Genomic DNA, 24,073 nt, shown 5'->3' with positions numbered 1-24,073 from the left:
GCTAAGTGGCATAAGCCAGACAGAGAAAGACAAATACTACAGGGTATCAAATATGGCAAAAAAAAAAAAAAAAAAAAAAAAAAAAAAGGCAAACTCATAGAAACAGAGCAGAAAAACAGTTACCAACCAGAGGCTGAGGGTAGGAGAAATAGAGAGGCTGGTAAAAGTGTACAAACTTTTAGCTTTGAGATAAATAAGGTCTGAGGATTTAATGTATAACAAGGTAACCACAGTAAATAACACTGTAAAATTTGCTGTGGGAATAGAACTTAAATGTTCACACCAAAAGAAAAAAGATAAAAAAAATAAAAAATAAAAATAAAATTTTAAAAAATATAAAAAAGATAAATATGTGAGGTGATGGGTGACAGGGCTCCTGACTGGCTCAGTTGGTGGAGCTTAAGACTCTTGATCTCAGGGTTGGGAGTTCAAGCCCCACACTGGGCATAGGGATTACTTAAAAATAAAATCTTAAAAAAAAAAGAGAGAGAGAGAACTTGATGGCAGGAATTCCTTCAAAATGTATATACACATCAAATCATTATATACACTTTAAATCTTTTAATTTTGTTAATTATATGTCAACAAGACTGAAAATTTTTTTACTGAAGTATAGCTTACACAATGTTACATTACTTTCAAGTGTACAACAGTGATTCAATACTACATTATGCTTTGCTCACCATATCTTTCCTCATACACTATTACAATACAACTGACTTCATCTCCATGACTTAATCATTATATAACTGGAAGCTCATATTCCCACTCCCCTAAAAAATATTTTTAAAAATTTTAATCCCATCAAGATTTTAACAGTTTTATCACTGAACCAAGCAACTTGAGTCTTTGCATTTAATCCTTTTCTTTTAAACATTTTTCTTTTTTTTCTTTCCTGGTCTAAGAACCATTCTCATGAAGTTTGTTTTATTTTATGATTACTACCATGCAATAAAAAAAAAAAAAAAAAAAAAATCAACCTTGCTTTTCCAAGCAGATACATGAGATAGAAATAAATTGGCATATTTTACTACTGGTTTAGGGACTCTCTAGCCTTTGGGTTGATTCAGGTTTCAGAGTGCTAGAACTCTGAACTCTTCTAATTCCTACTCATTGCTACCAGGAAGGTTGTAACTGGTCTCTTAACCCGTAAACACCAAAACAAATCATTCCCTTTAAGTCCTGACCATGGTAAAACCAGTATCTCTAGCTCTCCCTTTATTTCATGAGGCCTCCTTAAAACACTCTGTTGGAAAATATGGTCATGGCCTTCTTTTTTTTTTTTTTTTTTAATTTTTATTTATTTGTGATAGTCACAGAGAGAGAGAGAACGAGGCAGAGACACAGGCAGAGGGAGAAGCAGGCTCCATGTACCGGGAGCCCGACGTGGGATTCGATCCCGGGTCTCCAGGATCGCGCCCTGGGCCAAAGGCAGGCGCCAAACCACTGCGCCACCCAGGGATCCCATGGTCATGACCTTCTATATGTTTATTTATGCCTATGGTTATCCTTAAAAATGGGCCAAGTTATATTGATTTTTACTGTGAATCCAAACTTTCATGTCTTGGTCATAAAGTATTATCATTTCTGTATTTACAAAATTCGGTTTCCTAATGATTTTGTTCAGTATTTCTGTACCTATATTTACAACCATGTATGTCCTATAATTTTCCTTTTCTTATGAATTGTCTGGCTTTATTTAAAAAGTTAGGCTACTCTCATAACATAAACTGACAAGTGTTGCCTCTTTCCCCCAGAAGATTTTGGAGGGTTTTGGTTTGTTTGTTTGTTTGTTTGTATGTATGTATGTATGTATGTATTTATTTATTTATTTTAAGTAATCTCTATATCCAATGTAGAACTTGAACTCATGACCCCAGATGAAGAATCCCATGCTCCACCAACTGAGCCAGCCAGGTGTCCCAGTAGTTTGAATTTCTAGACATAAATAAGTTTTCTAGGGATGCGTGGGTGGCTCAGTGGTTGAGCATCTGCCTTCGGCTCAGGTCGTGATCAAGGGGTCCTAGAATCAAGCCCTGCATCAGGTTCCCTGTGGGAAGCCTGCTTCTCTCTCTGCCTATGTCTCTGCCTCTCTGGGTCTCTTGTGAATAAATAAATAAAATCTTAAAAAAAAAAAAAAAAAAAAAAAAAAAACCTTTTCTAGGAGTGCCTGGGTGGCTCAGTCAGTTAAGCTCTGGCTTTGGCTTAGGTCATGATCTCACAGTCCTGGGAGTGAGCCCCCTATCAGGTTCCTCTGCTCATTGGGGAGTCTGGTTCTCCCTCTCCCTCTGTATCACCCCTCATTTGTGTGCTCTGTCAAATAAATAAATACGATCTTAAAAAAAAAAAAAACAGTTTTCTAGTTTTCCTACTATCATTGATTAATTGCAATAAATAGTCAAAATAGTAGTCTGGGTTGGGGGACCGGGTGGCACAGTCGGTTGGGCATCCCACTCTTGGTTTCAGGTCATGGTCTCAGGGCCATCTGGCTCTGTGCTCAGTGCAGAGTCTGCTTGAGATTCTCTCTTCCTCTGCTCCTCCCCCATGTGCTCATGCGTGCGCTCTCTCAAATAAATAAATCTTCAAAAAAAAAAATCTACAAAAACAAAAAGTAGTCTGGGGGCACTTAGCTAACTCAGTCAATGCGACTCTTGATCTTGGGGTTGTGGGTTCAAGCCCCAAGCCGGGTGTAGAGATTGCTTAAAAATCTTAAAACAACAACAACAACACCACCACCACCACCACCACCACCACAGTGGTCTGCATGATACAAGTCCTTTGATATTTGTTGAAGCTTCCTTTATGGCATATTGTGTAGTCCATTTTCATAAATATTCCTTATGTGCTTAAAAATGTTTAACTAGGGGCACAGAGGTAGAGTCAGGTAAGCATCTTACTCTTGATTTCAGCTCAGGTCATGGTCTCTGGGACATGGGATCGAGTCCTGCGTTGGGCTCTGTGCTCAGCCAAGGGACACCCGGGTGGCTCAGTAGTTGAGCATCTGTGCTCAGCCCAGAGTCTGCTTGTCCCTCCTTCCTCAGCTCCTTCCCCTACTCGCTCTTGCTCTCTTTCAAATAAATAAAAGCTTTAAAAAAAAATGTTCCAACTATTACATATAATAGTCTACATGTATATATTAGATCAAGCTTTGTTAAATGATGTTTGAGTCTTTTACATTTATACAGGTATTTTGCTGAGTATATCAATTACTGAGAGAGGTGCATAAAATCTCTCAGTACACTAGTATATTTAGAATTTCTCCTATGGTTCTGTCAACTTTGGTTTAGATACTTTAAAACTTTTATCTAAAAAAAAAAAAAACTTTTATCTAGTACACAGTTGTTTAGAATTTTTGTCTCTCCCTGATGAAAAGAACTTTTTAACATTATATAATAACTCTTTCCCTTTATGAATATTTTTGGTCTAAAATTTCATTTTGCCTGATATCAATGTGCTACACTGGTTTTCCATTGGTTAGTATCTGCCAACTATATCTTACCTATTTGCTTGCTTTCAATCTTTATGTATTTAGATATGTCACTGATAAAATAAAATTTAGTTCTGTATTGTTTATCTCAAGATAATTTCTATCTTTTAACTAGATAACTAAATCCCTAGGCAATTTTTAGGATTGTTGATATATTTAGATTTGTTGTTACTAAATCATTTTATACTATTTGTCTTGTTTTTTCTCTTTATCATATCCTTCCCTCCTGTCCCTGCTTAAGAATCAAAAGATTTTTTTCCTTTTCATTCAATTTCACTTTCCTCTTACTACTTTTAAAGTTTAAATCTCTATGTCTATTTTTTTAGTTATCTTAGCTACTCTAACATTCTTAACAAGTCTAAAGTAAATCAATAATTTTCCCTCTTCCAGAACAAAAAAGGACTTTACAACTCTCATGCCAATCATTCCTTCTCTACCTAAAATCAATGATTGGCCATTATTTTAGGTCTAGCTAGTCTTCAAAAAACCAAAACACCTACAATTTAAACGTAATTGTTGAAAATGTCAATGACTGTTTCTCCTCAGTCTTCTAGTGAGCTCATCTAGATTTGCAGTTTTCGATTTTCTGAGGTGACAGGTCTTATACTATTGTTACACTTCACATGGTCGAAGAGTCCCCTTATCTAAATGCATGCTAACTCTAAAATAATCCATAAAATAGAAATCTCATAGCCTTCATCATATTTTATGCTTCCATTTAAATACTATCACATAAACCATTAGAAACTTTGCTTATTATCCTAAGACTTTTTATGAGAGACAGAGAGAAAGAGGCAGAGACATAGGTAGAGGGAGAAGCAGGCTCCCTCTCGGTGTCCATCGAAAGATGAATGGATAAAAAAGATGTGGTTTATGTATACAATGAAATATTACTCAGCTATTAGAAATGACAAATACGGGTGATCCCTGGGTGGCGCAGTGGTTTGGCGCCTGCCTTTGGCCCAGGGCGAATCCTGGAGACCCGGGATCGAATCCCACGTCGGGCTCCCGGTGCATGGAGCCTGCTTCTCCCTCTGCCTCTCTCTCTGTGACTATCATAAATAAATAAATAAAAATTAATACCAGTGAACTGTACACTTAAAAATACTTATAAAAAAAAAAAAAAGAAATGACAAATACCCACCATTTGCTTCGACATGGATGGAACTGGAGGGTATTATGCTGAGTGAAATAAGTCAATCAGAGAAGGACAAACATTATATGGTCTCATTCATTTGGGGAATATAAAAAAATAGTGAAAGGGAATAAAGGGGAAAGGAGAAAAAATGAGTGGGAAATATCAGAAAGAGAGACAGAACATGAGAGACTCCTAACTCTGGGAAACGAACAAGGGATGGTGGAAAGGGAGGTGGGTGAGGGGTGGGGGTGACCGAGTGACGGGCACTGAGGGGAGCACTTGATGGGATGAGCACTGGGTGTTATGCTATATGTTGGCAAATTGAACTCCAATAAAAAAAAAAAAAATTTAGCCATTAAAAAAAAAAAAAAAAAAAAAAAAAAAAAAAAAAAAAGAAGAAGCAGGCTCCCTGCAGGGAACCCAAGGTGGGACTCAATCCCGGGATCATGTCCCAAGCCCAAAGTGCGGCTCGGCTCAACCGTTTAGCCATCCAGGGGTCCCTATCCTAAGATTTTTAAAGGTATTTCTTGTTTGTTATTTGTGGTCCATTAATGGGGGTTGGTATATTTTCCCCCGACCTGATTTTTCCCCCCAAATAATTAGTCTGTCTGAACCTTTTATTTTCAATAATTCAATCTATTACAATTTTCATAAATACATCAACTTATTTAACAATCAAATATTTAGTGAATACCAACTATTAAGGTACAAAACAAATGAGACATATTTTCTACCCTAGAGAGATTGCAGTCTGATTTGGAGAAAATATAAAAATAAGAAATGACTATATGACAAAGATGACAAGAGCGCACAGAGAAAATACACCTAATGAGGGAGGAGAAAGGCAAATAAAGACTTTGTGAGAAAATAACATTCTTATGCTACTTGAAGAGTTATGTCTTTTTTTTTTTTTTTTTAAGAGTTATGTCTTTATCCATTTCTAGATACTTGGCAAAATGATGGTGCTCCCACAAGACACCATGAAATCATATTGTTAAGGAGCTAGTCCTTCAGCTTGAAGAAGTTCTTTTTTTTTTTTTTTTCCCCCTTTTCTCTAGAGAGAGAGAGAGAGAGAGAGAGAGAGGCAGAGACATAGGCAGAGGGAGAAGCAGGCTCCATGCACGGAGCCTGACGTGAGACTCGATCCCAGGTTTCCAGGATCACATCCTGGGCTGAAGGCAGCACTACAACACTGAGCCACCTGGGCTGCCCAGAGAAGTTCTATCTTGAAGACATGAACTGTAACTTTTTAAAAAAATTTAAAACATTTTGGGGAACCTAGGTGGCTCAGTCAGTTAAGCATCTGCCTTTAGCTCAGGTCATGATCCCAGGTTCCTGGGATCGAGCCCCACATTGGGCCCCCTGCTCAGTGGGGAGTCTGCTTCTCCCTCTGCCCCTCCCTCTGCTCATGCTCTCTCTCATAGTCACTCTATCTCAAATAAATAAAATCTTAAAAAAAAAAAAAAATTTAGGGGATTCCTGGGTGGCTCAGCAGTTTAGCGCCTGCCTTCAGCCCAGGGCGTGATCCTGGAGTCCTGTCTGCCTCTCTCTGTCTCTGTCTCTCATGAATAAATAAATAAAATCTTTAAAAAACAAAAATTTAAAACATTTCAATTTGGACAACAAACATTTTTTAGCAGCTAGCTAAGGCCCTGAAGGATAGAACTAGGTCAGAAAAAGTCAAAAGTTCTAAATTTATCCACACTAACATGCCTGATAAAATATACCATTTGTATATGGAGTGCCTGGAAGGCTCAGTTGGTGGAGTGTTTGACTGTTGATCTTAGGGTTGGGAGTTCCAGCCTCATGTGGAGTATAGAGATTACTCCATTTGTATAAAAGCTCATGTCTTAGAAATTTTTTACCAAGCACAATTTTACTTTATGTCAAAGACAAGCAGATACACTGAGGCAGTTTCAAGTCTTTGGACCTTACTTTATTTTAAAACAACTAAGAGTTTGGGGGAAAAACCCTTAAGGCTTCTTCCTACAGTAATACTATGATAATAAAAGTATGCCAGAGCATTAACATAAATGGATAACCAAAAATGAGAGAATACTGGATACTCACTTGGACACATTGCCCACTACTATTGTTTTCTTTACAAAAAGTCGTGAAGTTTCATCTCCTGTGAGATCAGCATTCCGCTGCTCTGTTTTATGAGAGCCAGTAATACTAGCAGTGTCCTGAAAGAAATCACAATCAATTTTCACTTTTAATTTGGACAATTTCTAATAGACAGAAACCACAAAAATTTATACAAGGTATGTATGAAGCAACTCATTTTTTTTTTAAATACAAAGTTCTCTGGCTTTATGGTACCTCTAAGAACATAAAAGAGTAATTTTACCATTTTTTTCATTAGCTTACATAAAATGTTCATTATAACTCCATGAGTGTGTGTATGTGTGTGTGTATATATATATACACACACACATATATATATATTTACATATATATATTTAACAGTCATACACATCTGTGCTGTATATGCAAACAGGATATGGAAGGATATACAAGAAACTATTACAATGGTTACCACTGGGAAACAGGAATGGGGAAAGGGATCAATGGAATTTACTTTCTTTTTAACATTCTATATTATTAAAAACTTTTCAATGAGAAGTAATGCAGATAAATGATTCAAGTTTGACTATGGAGATAGACTGCCAGGGTTTAAATCCTGGCTCTTCCATTCACTAGATGTTTAAGTTTGTGTAATTATTTAACTTCTCTGTCTCAGTTTCCTCACCTATAGAATAAGGATAACAGGGGCACTTGGCTGGCTCAGTTGGTGGAGCACGTGACTCTTGACCTAGGGATTGTGAGTTGTGTGTTCCAGTCCCACATTGGGTGTAGAGACTACTTTAAAAATGTTTAAATAAATAAATAAATAAATAAATAAATAAATAAATAAATAAATAAATAAATAAATAATAAAAATAAAAATGTTTAAAAACCCTAGGGGTGCCTGGGAGGGTCAGTCAGTTAAGCATCCACTCCTGATTTCAGCTCAGGTCATGATCTCAGGGTTGTGAGATCAAGCCCCACATCAGGTTCTACAGTGTGGAGCCTGCTTGAGATTCTCTCTCTCTCCCTCTGCCCCTTCCCTCCATTCTCTCTTAAAAACAAAATAAAAAATAAAATAAGGATAATAGTACCTGCCTCACATGATTGTTTCATACAGTTCTCAGAGAAGTGCACCATAGTAAGTACTAAATATTTGTTACATAAACATGAACATGTATATTACATACATGATGGTAAATTTCAAAATCCTATAACCTGTATCACCTAAATTCTTTTTAATTAAACAGAATCAAAATACAGGTGCCTGGCTGGCTTAGTCAGTAAAACACGTGACCTCCTGATCTCAAGGTTGTAAAGTTTGAGCCCCACATTGGGTGCAGGTATTACTTAAAACTAAAACCTTTAAAAAAATAAACAGAACCCCCCACCCCAAAAAACCATGCAGTATTTGCCCAGAAATAGTACTGGTAAGAAACAAATAAATCCAAACATTAATAAGAGTTTTCATTTTTGGGTGATGACATTATGACTTTTCTATTCTTTTTTACTTTCTTGTAGTTTAAATTTTTAAAAAATGAACACATGTGAATTTATAAAAAGAAAATTTCTTAAATTGATTTTTATCAAAATAAATAAAATCCTTGATGTCTGAATATGTGAAAAACAACCTGAAGATTTCCTCTATCATAGAACACCTGGCTGAGAAAAATCATCCAACAAGGGCTCTACAGCCAAATATTATTTTTTTTTAATATTTTATTTATTTATTCGAGAGAGGGGCAGAAGGAGAAGCAGGCTCCATGCAGGGAGCCTGATGTGGGACTCGATCCCGGGTCTCCAGGATCACGCCCTGGGCTAAAGGTGGCACTAAACCGCTGAGCCACCCAGGCTGCCCTACAGCCAAATATTATACCAAGAAGTTCAGAGCAGCTTGAGATGGGAATTCAAATGAGAATCTGGCAGGATCAAAGAGGAATAAATGGTTTTCATTTTTATTTATTACTTGTCAAGTTTCCCCCAGTTATTAAAGCATTAAAGTCTCACAAGGCAAAATGCTGAAGAGAGAACAAACATGACAAAATGGAAAGACCTTGGATAAGGTCACAGAATTGCCAATTCCTCAAGGTTTTTCTATCAATGTGGATGGCCTCTAGGAGTTGTGCAGGGCACAGTTCTGACTCAGTTTAATTCTCAGTTCTGATATTTGTGGACAAATGCAACATAAAGCCCATCTCCAAAAGGGATATAACTAACTTATTTCTTAGGGCTCCTATGAAGGTGAAATGGAATAACATGTACATACTTAATAAATACTAGTTCCCTTCTCGTCTCCCTCCCACCCATCAAACTATACCCTTCCAGTATTTCGGCTTGGTCTCTGGTCCACGTTGTTTGAGAGTCTTTCTTCTATATCCATATTGCTATTATTGTCTTTATCAGATAAGAAGTCATTATGTTGAGATAAAGAATCACTTTCTGAATGATTGGCTGATGGTGTCTCTGATCTCTGATTGGCAGGAGACGATGACCTAGATGGGGACTCCAAAAATTTCTTGATAGCAGGATGATTAAAAACCATTGTATCATAAGTCTTTGATCCCTGCAAAAATGAAAGCAAGCAAAACAAACTTTTAATCAAATCCATTAAAAGTAGGTAAAATTTTAATTTTCCATAACCCTTATCTATTTAGGGATCATGCTTAAAATTCTTCAAAATCTCCCCACAACCACAAAATGAAGTCCAAATCCGTTAATGTAATCTGAGCCAAACCAAACAAAAGGTAGAAAGTGATAATTATGTGGAGGTCTTAACACTAAAAGGTGCAAGTTCTCTGAAACGAAATATAAAATAAAGGTAAACATAAATTATGGAAAGTAAGATTTGACTTTTAAAAAAATAAGCCTCACACTGCTTTAACACATCAATTGCTCTAAATAAAATGTTACCATAAAAGATACAAAGATTTTAAAAAATGTATATGGTAAAATGGCTCCCACAAAATGTAGTACAGAATGCTTTAAAACGATTAATACTTACATATGAAGCTTGTCATCAGTCCAGTACTGAAGCCTGGAGTATTTTTGTGTATCTTGTTACTTGGATACAAAATACAGTGTATTCTCTTATAATGAGATACACTCTACAGTTCCCAGGAAGCCCAGCTTTTAAAAACTGTGCAATTAACATAATTTAGTGAGAAGAAAGGAGCCAGAAACTAGTATTTCAAAGTAACAAAATTATTGAATCTCAATAATAAAGGTTATTTTCTAGAGCTGTGATGTATTTTGTTACAGAAAATTAAAAAATTAAATAGTAGACCATAATAGACAAAACTACACCTCAATATCCTTGAATAAACACTAATCAAAATATAACAGGAAAAAAATATCAGTCTACTTCTAGACTACCAAATAACACAGTTCAGAACTGCTAATCACTTAAAAAAAAGGTGGGGGGAGGGTGTTGCCTCATGGCACAATCATTTAAGCATCTAACTCTTGGCTTCAGCTCAGGTCATGAGATCAAGCCCTATGCCGGGCTCCCACTCAAAGCAGAGTCGGCTCAAGTTCCTCTCTCTTAAGTTCCTCTCTTTCTGCTCCCCAATCCCTGCTGTGCTCTCATTTTCAAATAAATAAATAAGTAAATCTTAAAACAACAACAACAAAACATTAAATGGACAACCAGCTCTACAAACAGAGTTGCTACAAGTCCCACGTCATACAGTTGCTAGCCTGTAATATCCATCTTGTTGAATCTGATAGCAAGCCACGTAACAGATGACACTAAAATCTACCCTGGGTGAAGAGTTGTCTTCCAAAAATTCATATCCACCCTGAACCTGTGAATGTGACTTTATCTGGAAATAGAGTCTTTGCAGATACAATCAAGTTAAGGTGATGTCATACTGGATTAGGGCTTACTAATAAGAGGGAAATGTGGAGAGAGAGAAACTGTGGCGACACTTAAGAGGGAAAACATCCATGTGAAGATAGAGGCAAAAACTGGACTGATGTAGCCACAAGCCAAGGAATGCTAAGGTTTGCCAGTAACTACCAGAAGGTAGGAGAAGGTGATGAAGGATCCTTCCCTAGGGCCTTCAGAGAGAACATCGTCCAGTAACACCTTGATTTTGGACTGTTAGCCTCCAGAATCATGAGATAATAAATTCCTCTTGTTTTAAGCCACGAAGCTTGTGGTAATTTGTTACAGTAGCTCTAAAAAATAGTTCAAGACTAGTATGTATTATGGAAACTCCTGTGGTAGAAGAAACAACCATCTATCCTCTAAGATTAAATTCAAATAATGCTCCAGATTTCTCTAAGACAACATGGGAGTATCTCCAATGCCAGGTACCCTCAAGCAATATAGGATGACATGAAAGCCAAAACACAGTACTTCTTATCCATAAAAACCACAGGGAACAATGTAAACCAGTATGACATCACACCTTCCCCAGCCCTGCCACCATTCTAACTGAATGAAAAATGAACAAAAGTTATATGCTGAAATTATCAAAATCTCAAACAAGAAGAAACACTTCTGTTTCAGTTCAACTCTAATGACATTCCTTTATAATTGGAGCGATCCAGTAGCAATCACATTAAGTGATTACACTTAATATCCCAAACAGTAGGACAACCTGATTACTAGGTCTCCTGATTTGATACAATAAGATATACAGCATCACCTATGAAGTATTATTGCCAAAACCCTCTAATTTTAACCAAATCTTTATACCCAACTACCAGTTTACAGAAAAATAGAGGGAATGAGGGACTAACCCAAGGAAAAAAAATAAACCCAAAGTGTGGGATAGTCTGGCCGGATCTCTTTAAATAAGTCCACATTATCGGGGGGGGGGGGGGGGGGGGGGGGGGAGGTGATCAGATAAAATGAGTCTAGAGAAACAAAACCACCAAATGTAGCCCATGAACCTTGATTAGATCCTATGTCAAAAAATCAGGTTTAAAAAATATTTTGAGGATGACTAGGAAAATCTGAATATGGAATGGTTATCAAATAATATCAAGAAGTCACAGAAGGAGATCCCTGGGTGGCTCAGCAGTTTAGCGCCTGCCTTCAGCCCAGGGCATGATCCTGGGATCTCAGAATCGAGTCCCACATTGGGCTCTCTGCATGGAACCTGCTTCTCCCTCTGCCTGTGTGTCTGCCTCTCTCTCTCTCTCTCTGCCTCTCTCATGAATAAATAAAATCTTAAAAAAAAAAAAAAAAAAAAAAAGTCACAGAAGAATATCCTGTAGGAAATACATGATTTGAGTACTTAGGGGTGAGGTGTCATGATGCCTGGAACTTATTTTCAAATATTTTACAGAAAAATAAGATGGAGGGATCCCTGGGTGGCGCAGCGGTTTGGCACCTGCCTTTGGCCCAGGGCGCGATCCTGGAGACCCGGGATCGAATCCCACATCGGGCTCCCGGTGCATGGAGCCTGCTTCTCCCTCTGCCTGTGTCTCTGCGCCTCTCTCTCTCTCTCTCTGTGACTATCATAAATAAATTTAAAAAAAAAATTAAAAAAAAAAAAAAAATAAGATGGATAAAGCAAAGATGACAAAACATTAAAATAGTGAATCTAAGTGATGCATAAATGGGTGCTTATTTCATCTTTTCTGTGTATTTGAAATTTTTCATAAAAATTGAGGGAAAAATCAGGGTTTCCTGAATAGGGTGTATCTACTGAAACTACAAATTGCTGTTCACTAGGAAAATCTATCTATAACTTACTCCAAGCCGACCATAATCAAATGAAGAAAAAGGCAAGTTAGAATAGGGTCTCACTCAACTTTATATCTATAAAGCCTAGCAACAGTGCTAAATATTAGCTGGAGAAGGATTTAATATCAAGGAAAAAATGTAGGGGTGCCCGGCAGCTCAGTTGGTTAAGTGTACGACTCCTGATCTCAGCTCAGGTTATGATCTCAGGGTCATGAGATCAAGCACTGTATCAGCATCCAAGCTGGACATGGAGCCTGCGTAAGATTCTTGCTCTCTTTCTCCCTCTGCCCCCTCCCCAATCCCAGGCACATGTGCTTTTTCTCTAAGTAAAAAAATAAAAAATAAATAAAGGAAAAAATGATACTTAGGATTACTGACAGTTTATGTATTTTCCAAGAAGGTACGTACGCTAGGCTTCTTGAATTCCAAAGGTCAATATAAGAACATTTCAAAAGCAGGAATTTCACATCAACACTAATTTCCCCTTCACACAACAAATATGGATAGCCAGAAATGACTGTATATGAGGAAAACTTACCTCAGAAACTTTTAGAAGTCCTGCAGAAGCATAATAGTTTGCAACAATGCAGGCACGAAGTTTATCCATCATCCTTCTTGCCTCAATCAGTCGCTAAAAACAAATGTTAACCTGTTACTTTAAAAAATAGAAATGACATAAGAGATAAACTATAAAAAAGTTAATAAAATAAGAAATACAAAGGACTGAAAGCTCAATTCTCTAATAATCAAAGAAAGGCAAACAAAAATGACTATTTCCACCTATCAAATGGGCAAAAGACTTTTTAAAAGAATGACAAAAGCCAATGTTTACAAATATAGACAAGTTAATATGTAATATTTATGTATATGTATACATAATCACTGAGAAATGTCCACAAAAATATTGAGCAGAGAGCAAAAAGGTATTACCTTATAGGATGGAATTTCAAGTAATTTTTTTCATTATATTTTTCTGCAATTTCATTTATAGGAAAAAAAAAAAGGCATATGCTTTTTTCCAAAATGAGAACACTCTTTTTAAAAGAACAGGAAGGGGGATTGTGCCTGGGTGGCTCAGCCAGTTAAGCATCTGACTCTTGATTTTGGCTCAGGTCATAATCTCAGGGTCCTGGAACTGAGCCCCACGTCTGCATCTGGCTCCCTGCTCAGTGATGAGTCTGCTTCTCCCTCTCCCTCTGCCCCTCCCTGCTGCTCCCATGCACTCTCTCTCCCTAATAAGTAAATCTTGAAAGAAAGAACAGCAAAGATGAAAATCAACATTCTACCTCAACAGATTTTTTTTTTTTTGTAACAGGTTTGTTATTGTTGTTTTAAAGATTTTATTTATGTGACAGAGAGAGAGAAGGAGGGAGAGAGCACAAGCAGAGGGAGTGGCAGAGGGAGAGAGAAGCAGGCCCTTTGATGAATAGAGAGCCCAAAGTGGGGCTCAATCTCAGGACCCTGGGATCAAGACCTGAGCCAAAGACAGAAGCTTAACCAACTGAGCCACCCAGGCACCTCTTGTTTTTTTTATCACCATTATACCTGGTCAATGACTTCAATTTCATGTTCCTTATTCTTCATTTCAAGTGCAAATTGTTCCTTGATAATAGTCTCGATCTTCTGCACAGCAGCATCTCGAGCTGCACAAAGAACATAAAATAATCCAAGGTCTAATTAATCAGTGACTGTCTTAAGTCAGTATGCAATAGAAGAAACTCAGGATAACTTCTATGTAGATAAACTTAGTGGCCGTCACTTCAACCAATAATGAAAAGTTAACATCATTAATATGGAGGCAAACTGACTTCCTGTGTTTTCTGACATGCATCACTCAAAGGCATTCTGGCCAAAATCCTAAATCTAATTACAGGGAACATCAAAGAAACCTAAACTGAAGGACATTCTGCAAAATAACTGGCTTTACATGCTTCACACATTAGAGTCAAGAAAGGTAGAAAGGTTGAGATTAAAAGAGACTAAAGAGGGGATCCCTGGGTGGCGCAGCGGTTTAGCGCCTGCCTTTGGCCCAGGGCGCGATCCTGGAGACCCGGGATCGAATCCCACGTCGGGCTCCCGGTGCATGGAGCCTGCTTCTCCCTCTGCCTCTCTCTCTCTCTCTCTCTCTCTGTGATATGACTATCATAAATAAAAATTTAAAAAAATATATTAAAAAAAAAAAAAGAGACTAAAGAGATGACAACAAAATGCCATGTGTGATCCTGGACTGGATCCTAGAGAAGGTAAAATATTTACACAATACTGAGAAACTGGTAACACCTGAATATGGACTGGATGTTACATAATGTAATGGATGAATGTTAAAATTCCTGCTTCTGATAATAGTACTGTGATTACCATAAGAGAATCTCCTTAAGAAATACACCTACATTTACAGGTTTCCAATTTATTATCCAATGATTTAAAAAGAATGATATGCATATATACCTGCATGCACAGACGCATCTCAGAGTATGTGTATTTGGGGGTGGGTAAAAAGACTGATAAATCAATGAGGCAAAAATATAAACAACTGGCAAATTAATCTGGATAAAAGACATACAAGTATCCTTGCAATTTTTGTTTGGAATTACACCAAAATAAAATTACTGTATAAGAAAAAGAAATCCATTAAGATTCTGAGAGAAGTATTTGGTGACCTGTGAAAAACCATAGTCCCAAAGACAAAGAAAATAGAAGAGTTAGCTAGAGGAGAGGTAGTCTGTGACATAAGAGCAGTTTGTAAGAAGGCAACAAGCTTCCCTCTGTAGAAAAGGATCTAGCAAGCAATTCAGTTCCTGATCACAACTACATAAAACAGTGACCAAAAAAAGAATTCAAAGGTAAAGAAAATGCTTCTGGGCCGCCTGGATGGCTCAGTTGGTTATGCATCTGACTCTTGATTTTGATTCAAGTCATGATCTCAAGGTCATGAGATTAGGCCCCACATCAGACTCTGCATCAGGCTCCACTCTGGGTGTGGAGCCTGCTTGGGATTCTCTCTCTCTCTCTCTCTCTCTGCCCCTTGCTGTCCATTCTCTCTTTACAAAAAAAAAAAAAAAAAAAAAAGCCTCTACTCTTGAAAGTAATATTATACTATACATTAACTAGAATTTAAATAAAAACTCAAGAGGGGGTACCCAGGTGGCACAGTCAGGTAAGTGTCTGACTCTTGGTTTCAGTTCAGGTCATGATCTTAAGGTGCATGAGATATATAGCCCAGTATCATGGTGTCTGCTTGAGATTCTCTCCTTCTCCCCTTACCCCCTGTCATACTCTCACCCTTCTCTCTCAAACAAATATAGCTTTAAAAAAAAAAACTTGAAAAAAAAAAAAAAAAAAACTTGAAACAAAAAAAAAAAGAAAAGAATGCTGTAAAGGTGATAGAATTCAGATGACAATGACTCAAAGTAATATGCAACTCAGAGTTTAAAATATCAGATACAAGGGAGCCAAATGATTGTTTGAAAAACCTGGGATTTGGGGGCACCTGGCTGGCTCAGTCAGTACAGCATGTGACTCTTGATCCTGGGGTTGTAAATTCAAGCCCCACATTGGGTGTAGAGATTACTTAAAAATAAAATCTTTAAAAAAGAAAAACTTGGAATTTTGTAAAAATGATTCTGTATAATATGAAAAAAATGATGTTCACTCATGCTTCGGAGTATATGAAAAATTGCAGAGAAAATTTGGACCCCTTGATACCATGTCACTCTCTCCCTGCAAAACATAGGTCATTAAACTGGCAACTTCAAACCAATAATGATATAAGTGAGCATTCTTGTGGATATGTCTGCATGAATGGAAATGACTGACTTGTGTCATTATGAAAAAAAGAGCATTTTCTACTATAACTATATATATCCTTGTCTGTAGAAACCAGCAGATACTCTTAGGGGAGAATGAAGTCAGAGACTGTCATCACTGAAGGTGGTTTTGTCATAAGCTCCTCAGAAAGAAACTTTTCTAAATTAAATCTTTCATGGAATGAATAAAAACAAAACCAACAAACAAAACAAAAATAAGCAAAAAGAAGCATCCTACCAAATCTACTTTGAGCAAAACTCTGAAAAATAAAATATGGTTTGGGATTAGGCAGGCACAGTATGGACATCAAGAGGAAGAGCAAATTGTTCCTCAGTAGGAAAAACTGTCCCTGCTTAGGCAGACTATCTGGGATTTTAACAGAAATTATGATGTTTACTAAAACAGTTTTCCCTACTCTTATTTTTATTAAAAAAGTTATGGCATATGATGCATTTGAGGAGTAAAGGATATAAGTTTCATATTTATTTGGCTTATTGAAAGGAAATAATTTCCTTAAAAATAGAATTATAACTGAATAAGGGGAAAGGTTGCAGTGAAATGTTTTCATTACTTGAAATTCAATTCAAGGAAAGGAAAGGAAATTTAAGGAAAGGAAAGAAACTAGACTTTGATAATTTTTGCTCCACAAAGACTTTTGGAGGTTATGTATGTCTTGACTGCACTTAGAGAAAGGATTTTTGTTTCACCACCTCAACTCTAGGGGCACTAATCTTTGTGGAGCTACAGCACTTTATGACTTGGATGCCTTCTTTACCAGTTTTATTAACTTACATTGATTATTTAAATAAATAGTAATGAATTTCAGCAATAATTTGTTTTAAAAACTCAAATTTAGCAACTTTTTTTGAGATAGCTTAAAATATTCTGGGTTGCTACAGACACATAGTTGATGATTTGCTCTTCAACTAATTAATTACATGATCTTGGGCAAGTAATTTAATGTCTCTGAGCCTAAACTACTAGCACCTAAGTGCAGAGGTTAAACTACATCAGTAATTCCCAAATTTGTATCACTCATATGCCATCGTTAAGTTACCTACACCACATCTGAGAATCATATGAAACATCTAATTAACATAATATTTTAAAATAATTTTAGCCTTATCCTATGTAACAAGTCATGCAACTACAAAACTTATAAGATCATTTTTCCAACAGACATTAAAATAATATACAACTATTACAATAAAAAAACCTTAATCCATATACCACCCATTATCATCTACCACACTGCAGCATACATATTCTAAGATTTTATGGTTATGCCTCACATACAATGATAGCTAAAACTTACAGCCAGTCTCATTATTGACACTTTCACTGTCTACATGATTGTCTTCCTGGCCTTTTTCAACACACAGGGTGTATTGCTATTGACAGACCACTTAATTAATCCCTCTTCAAATTATACGAAACAGGAGAAATACATTTTGTTTTAGTTCCTGTAAATCTTATAGGAAAGCATACCTCAAAAAAATAAATAATTTCCTAAAGCAGGTGAATTTTTACCTGAATTCTCAATTGCTTTATGCCGCTTATTTGGAAGAGCCACAGATACATCCTCATAATCAGGGTCAGTTTCTTTGATTGTTCGCTTGATTCCAGACATGATGACATTCGTTCTTCACTGTGAAGTAATAATAAATAACACTGCTTGATGCTAGTATGAATAAATATATGTGCACACAAAAACAAAGGGAAAAATATTACACAATACTGATACTCTTAAGTCTCTGTATAAACATGTACATACCCTTGTTAAAATCAAAAACCTAACTTCAAAAGTTTACTATAAACAGGAGCACCTGGGTGGCTCAGTTGGTTAAGCATCCAACTCTTGATTTCAGCTCCAGTCATGATCTCAGGATCATGAGACTGAGCCCAGCATCGGGCTGAGAAGAGAGAGAGACAGCTTGAAGTTCTCGCTCTCCCTCTCCCACTGTTATTCCAATCCCCTCCCCCCATGCCTGCATACACAGGCATGCATGCTCTCTCTCAAATCTTAAAAAAAAAAAAAAGTTTACTAAAAACAAAATCAGCATCATCTGTCATAAAGTGTAGGTTTCCCTTTCAAGAGAAAATCTTTTAACAAGTCAGCACATTGCTTAAACTTTTCAAAAGAAGCCAGGCTTTCACAGAAGGGCACTCAAAAGGAAAGGAAAGAAACTAGACTTTGATGAAAACATGGTAAAGCCCAAATAGCACTTTGGAATTCACAATGCAACCAGCATATTACAAAACATGAGTAATATATATAGTTAAGCTCTTAATAAAAAATTTATCATAAAATCTTCTTTCTGGTACTTACACAGTGCCTACTATATAACAGGTACTCAATAAATATTATTGCTACTGATCACTTATCATTACTCATAAAAAACCCATACCTATAGATACATTAAGCAAGTTTGCAATATAGTAAACAAATCCTATGTATACAGGTCTGCAAAACAAAACAAAACAAAACAATCCCATAAATCTTCTAGATCAGCACTGTCCCAATACATTAACTACCCATATGTGGCTATTTAAAGTTAATTAATTTTTTTTTAAATAAAAAAATAAATTCAAAATTCACTTACTTTCTGGTACATTTCAATTTTTCTCATTTCAGGACTAGCCACATTTCAAGTGTTCAACAGCCATCAGTAGCTAGTAGCTATACTATATTGGACAATGCAGATACAGAACATTTATATCACTGCAAAAGAGTTCTACTGGACACTGTTGCTCTTCCAAACTACGTTTCATGGAGCACTTATTAATATTTCATGAGTTAGCTTAGGAAATGCTGCCCAGGGATCCCTGGGTGGCGCAGCGGTTTAGCGCCTGCCTTTGGCCTAGGGCGCGATCCTGGAGACCTGGGATCGAATCCCACGTCGGGCTCCCGGTGCATGGAGCCTGCTTCTCCCTCTGCCTATGTCTCTGCCTCTCTCTCTCTCTCTCTCTCTCTCTGTGACTATCATAAATAAATAAAAATTAAAAAAAAAAAAAGAAAGAAAGAAATGCTGCCCAAACCAGCACCATCCAAAAGATATATAACGTGAGCCCAGTATGGAATTTAAAATTCTCTAGCAACATGTCTCCAAAGGCAAGGGAAACAAAGGCAAAAATTAACTACTGGGACTTCATCATGATAAAAAGCTTTTGCACAGCAAAGGAAATAGTCAACAAAACCAAAAGACAACCTACAGAAAGGGAGGAGATAATTGCAAATGACACCTCAGATAAAGGGCGAGTATCCAAAACTTATAAAGAAGTTATAGAACTCAACACCCAAAGGAAAAATAATTCAATCAAGAAAATGGGCAGAAGACATAAACATTTTTCCAAAGAAGACATATAAATAGCCAACAGACACATGAAAAAATGCTCAACATCACTCGCCATCAGGGAAATACAAATCAAAACCACCATGAGGTATCACTTCACACCAGTCAGAATGGCTAAAATGAACGAGTCAGGAAACAACAGATGTTGGCGAGGATGTGGAGAAAGGGGAACCCTCTTACACTGTTGATGGGAATGCAAACTGGTGCAGCCACTCTAAACATCTGGAAATTCCTCAAAAAGTTGAAAATAGAGTTACCCTACGACCCAGTAACTGCACTACTGGGTATTTGCCTCAAGATACAAACGTAGTGATCCGAAGGGGTATCTGCACCCCAATGTTCATAGCAGCAATTTCCAGAATAGCCAAACTATGGAAAGACCCCAGATGTCCATCAATAGATGCATGGATAAGAAGATATGGTGGACTATTAGCATACAATACATACAATGGACTACTACTCAGCCATCAAAAAAGAAAAAGAAATCTTGCTATTTGAAACAATATGGATGGAACTAGGGGATATGCTAAATGAAAGAATGAGAGAAAGACAATTACCAAATGATCTCACTCATATGTGGAATTTAAGAAACAACCCAGGATCATAGGGGAAGAGAGGAAAATATAAAGCAAGATGAAATCAGAGAGGGTGACAAACCATAAGAGACTCCTAATCATAAGAAACAAACTGAGGGTCACTGGAGGGGAAGAAGGGGAGGGCAGGGAGATGGGGTAACTGGGTGATGAACATTAAGGAGGGCATGTGATGTAATGAGCACTGGGTATTATACAGGACTGATGAATTACTGACCTCTACCACTGAAACCAATATTACATTGTATGTTAATTAACTAAATTTAAATTAAAAATTTTAATTTAAAAACATTTTTTATTTTTAAAGATTTTATTTATTTACTCATGAGAGACACAGAGAGAGAGAGAGAGAGAGAGAGAGAGAGAGAGGCAGAGACCTAGGCAGAGGTAGAAGCAGACTCCATGCAGGGAGTCTGATGTGGGACTCTGTCCCAGGACCCTGGGATCACGACCTGAGCCAAAGGCAGATGCTCAACCACTGAGTCTGGACTGAGCGCAGGTGCCCCTAAATAAAATCTTTTAAAAAATAAAATAAAATTCTCTAGCGGCCACATTCAAAAAGGAAAAAAGGGGGCAGCTGGCTGGCTCAGTCAATAGAGCTTTTGACTCTTGATCTCAGCGTCATGAGTTTGAGCTCCACTCCACGTTGGGTGTAGAGATTACTTTTAAAGGGGGGGGGGGCAAACGAAATGGGTGAAATTAATTTTAATAACACTTTTACTTAACCAATGTACTCAAAATATTATCATTCCAACAATGTAATCAATATGAACAAATTAGCAATAAGATATTTTACCAAAAAAAAAAAAGGGTATTTTACATTCTTATCTCTGTACCAAGTCTTTAAAATCCAGTGTATAGTTTACACTTAGAGCACATCTCAGTTTGGAACAGCCACACTTCAAAGGCTCAGTAACCATCTGTGGCTAGTGACTCCCTTACAAGAAGCGAGGGCCTACTGATACAATATACAGATAATAAGACAGGCTCAGGGTAGTTTATATGTTGTTCCTTAGAACATTAATCTATGACACAGAACAGACAAGAAGAGCTCCTTGATTTCCAAACCTTTGTTCTACCATCTACCACTAAAGGTTATTTACCTAACCAAAGGCAAAAATACACAATACGTATTTGCTTAGGTATTTAGATGTTCTAAAATAAAATTAATAAAAATGTTAACTCAAAAATGTTTTTATTCAACATTAAAACAGAAATAACAATTTAAAAGTTTCTTGGTTTAGTCCAGCTCTATTACCCAACCCTGAGATAGGCTCAATTGATTCAGCTGGGAGAGAGACCCATTATATAATGATACATATTTAAATCCTAGATCTCAGAGATCATTTTTTCCTATAACTGCTGTGTAATAAGCTCAAATGTTCTAAAAACTCCAGCATTTATAAACATCCAGAACCAAGCCATTTAATGTTTCCTCACCATCATTATGTACCTGCTCTAATTTAGAATATAAATGAGTCTTCATTTTTGTAGAGGCCCTGAATCCAACTGTTATTTTATGTTTCTAAAGAAAGCTTATAAAATATGAGAGTAATGGGATACCTGGCTGGCTCAGTTGGTAGAACATGTCACTCTTAATCTCGGGGTCTTGAGTTCAAGTCCCACCTTTGGTATAGAGCTTACTAAAAATACTAATAAAATAAAAAATAAAATAAGTTTTCAAGGGGTGCCCAGGTGGCTCAGTCGGTTAAATGTCTGCCTTTGCTTCAGGTCATGATCCTGCAGTACTGGGATCAAGCCCTATTTTGGGCTCCCTGCTCTGGAAAGACACTGCTTTTCTTTCTCCCTCTGTTGCGCCCCCTGCTTGTGCTCTCTCATGCTCACTCAAATAAATAAATGGATAAAATGTTTTTTAAAATATTAAAAAAAAAAATGGGGAGTCAGGTCTTGCCTTCCCCAATTGGTCTGCAACGAGTTTTAGACAATCTGAAAAAATCTTGGGCCATTACATAAAGAATACATTCCAAAAAAAAAAAAAAATCAATAAACCTCATACCTCATTCCTTCTTCTTTAATGCAGAAGGGAAAAAACATACGTCCTATTCTCCAATAAACCTAGAATCAGAAGTAGACACATTCTAGCAGATCTCCAAATCTGTTTCTGCGCAACACCACTTCCTCAGTGATCACCTGTCTTCTACAGTTTGCCAGAGTCTTATGGGATTATTTGCAAAGATGAGTGAATCCAGCATCACCTTCACTCATCCATTCCATGGACTTCATAATCTGAATATTTTCCTCCTACCTCCCAAGAGTAACAGTAGCTCCTCCACAAGAAGGCTGGGGATCCTTGAAGAAAAGAGTATTTTATTTCACCCTCATTTAAAAGATAAAATAAAACTCTCTTTTGCTCTAAAACTAGGGAAACAGAAGAGAAAAAAAGAAGAATTTGGGTGTAGAGGGGTTGGGATAGAAAAAGAAGAAACCAATGAGTTAACTTGTGCTGTCAAGGTCATTCATAATTCATGCAGCCTTGTAATAAAGCTTTGATGTCAACTTTGGGCATAGATTTGAGCTTCTGATAAACAGGTGTAGGAAGATTTAGGTCCATACTGCGATTTTTTAATAATTCATGTCTGCTTCGGTCTAGCAAAAACACTAAAGTATACACATGCCACATTCAAGTATATGCTAGGAAAGCTGGGAACAACTGCTGAGGCATGCTCTCATCATAATGTAATTAATAAGTGAATGGAATGTGTAACAAATGATCCATGGTCATCTTAAGCTTCAGATTCTTGTCTGACTTTCAGATTTATGAAAAGGAAATAAGAACAGTTGTTAGATATTGTTACATTCAACTTTGAAACAAAATGTCCTATTAATCCTCTTTAGGTTTTGAATCAGATAAAACCAATATGGAGATGGTAAATGTGAACTGCTACAAAAAAAAAAAATCCATTACTGCTTATAATTAGTCTGTGAGAAAGGATTTCTTCCATATTATGGGACCAAATCCATATTCAGAAACATGTATAATGCTGATTCCTCTAATTTAAAATTTTTGTCACTGAAACAGACTCATTATAATAAGTAAACAGCTTGGGGCTCCTGGCTGGCTCAGTCAGAGCAGTGTGTGACTCTTGACCTTGGGGCTGTGAGTTCAAGCCTCATACTGGGTGTGGAGCCTATTTAAAATATATATACATGTATAAATAAAATAAAAAGTAAACAACTTCCTGGCAGTGATGACCTCTGCATGAGGAAGAACATCTCCTAGTGAAGACCTCTTCCACCTGTCCCCAGGAGAGAAGAGAAAGCACAAGAAGAAGCACCTAGAGCGGAGCTCTAACTCCTACTTCACACATGTGTGAAGTGCCCAGGAGGCTACAAAATCACCATCCTGTTCAGCCATGCACAAAAGGTAGTTTTGTGTGTTAGCTGCTCCACTGTCCTTTGCCAGTCTACAGGAGGAAAACAAGGCTTACCGAAGGATGCTCCTTCAGATAGAAGCAGCACCTAAAGCATCCTGAATCAAGGTGAGTGGGAAACTATCCCAATAAACAGATTTGGATTAAAAAAAAAAAAAGAGGAAACGTCAGAGCACCTGGCTGGCTCAGTCAGTAGAGCATGTGACTCATGGTACTGGGGTTGTGAGTTCAGCCCCATACTGGGCCTAGAACTCACATTAAAAAAAAAAAAAAAGTAAATACTGTCAATTTAAACCTAAAAAGTAAATTTTCCCCTACAAGTAAGAAAGCAAAAGTACCCAATCATACCCATTCAAATTAACATAAACAAGTCAGAGTTTTTGAAAAAAGTTAAAGATCAAAAGCAAAACAAAACCTTGTTCTATCTATACTTTGTAGTGTTCTATACTTTGGAATAAACCTCAAGAAAAAAATAATTTTAAAAGGAAATTGTATAATTAAAAATACAATTACAGGGGCACCTGGGTGGCTCAGTCAG

General features: G+C 36.9%; 1 protein-coding gene across 2 annotated transcripts in view; it reads right to left on the bottom strand.

Moving 5' to 3' along the window:
* The window catches only part of YEATS2 (YEATS domain containing 2), a 122,292-nt gene that overhangs the window by 78,342 nt on the left and 19,877 nt on the right, over positions 1-24,073 (bottom strand). For both annotated transcript variants that reach the window (XR_005383794.1, XM_038583513.1), the window contains exons 2-6: positions 17,728-17,845; positions 13,936-14,033; positions 12,929-13,021; positions 9,010-9,255; positions 6,696-6,811 (exon numbers count right to left, since the gene is read on the bottom strand). Coding sequence is in view for 1 of the 2 variants with exons in the window: in XM_038583513.1 (XP_038439441.1) it covers positions 6,696-6,811; positions 9,010-9,255; positions 12,929-13,021; positions 13,936-14,033; positions 17,728-17,827 (653 nt within the window). In the remaining variant the exon portion in view is untranslated. The remainder of the gene's footprint in view (positions 1-6,695; positions 6,812-9,009; positions 9,256-12,928; positions 13,022-13,935; positions 14,034-17,727; positions 17,846-24,073) is intronic.

This window comes from Canis lupus, chromosome 34 (assembly GCF_011100685.1).
Source record: "Canis lupus familiaris isolate Mischka breed German Shepherd chromosome 34, alternate assembly UU_Cfam_GSD_1.0, whole genome shotgun sequence".
In the NCBI taxonomy this organism is placed as follows: Eukaryota; Metazoa; Chordata; class Mammalia; order Carnivora; family Canidae; genus Canis; species Canis lupus.
Note: the sequence above shows the minus strand (reverse complement) of the source record. Positions and strands in the feature narration are given on the sequence as shown.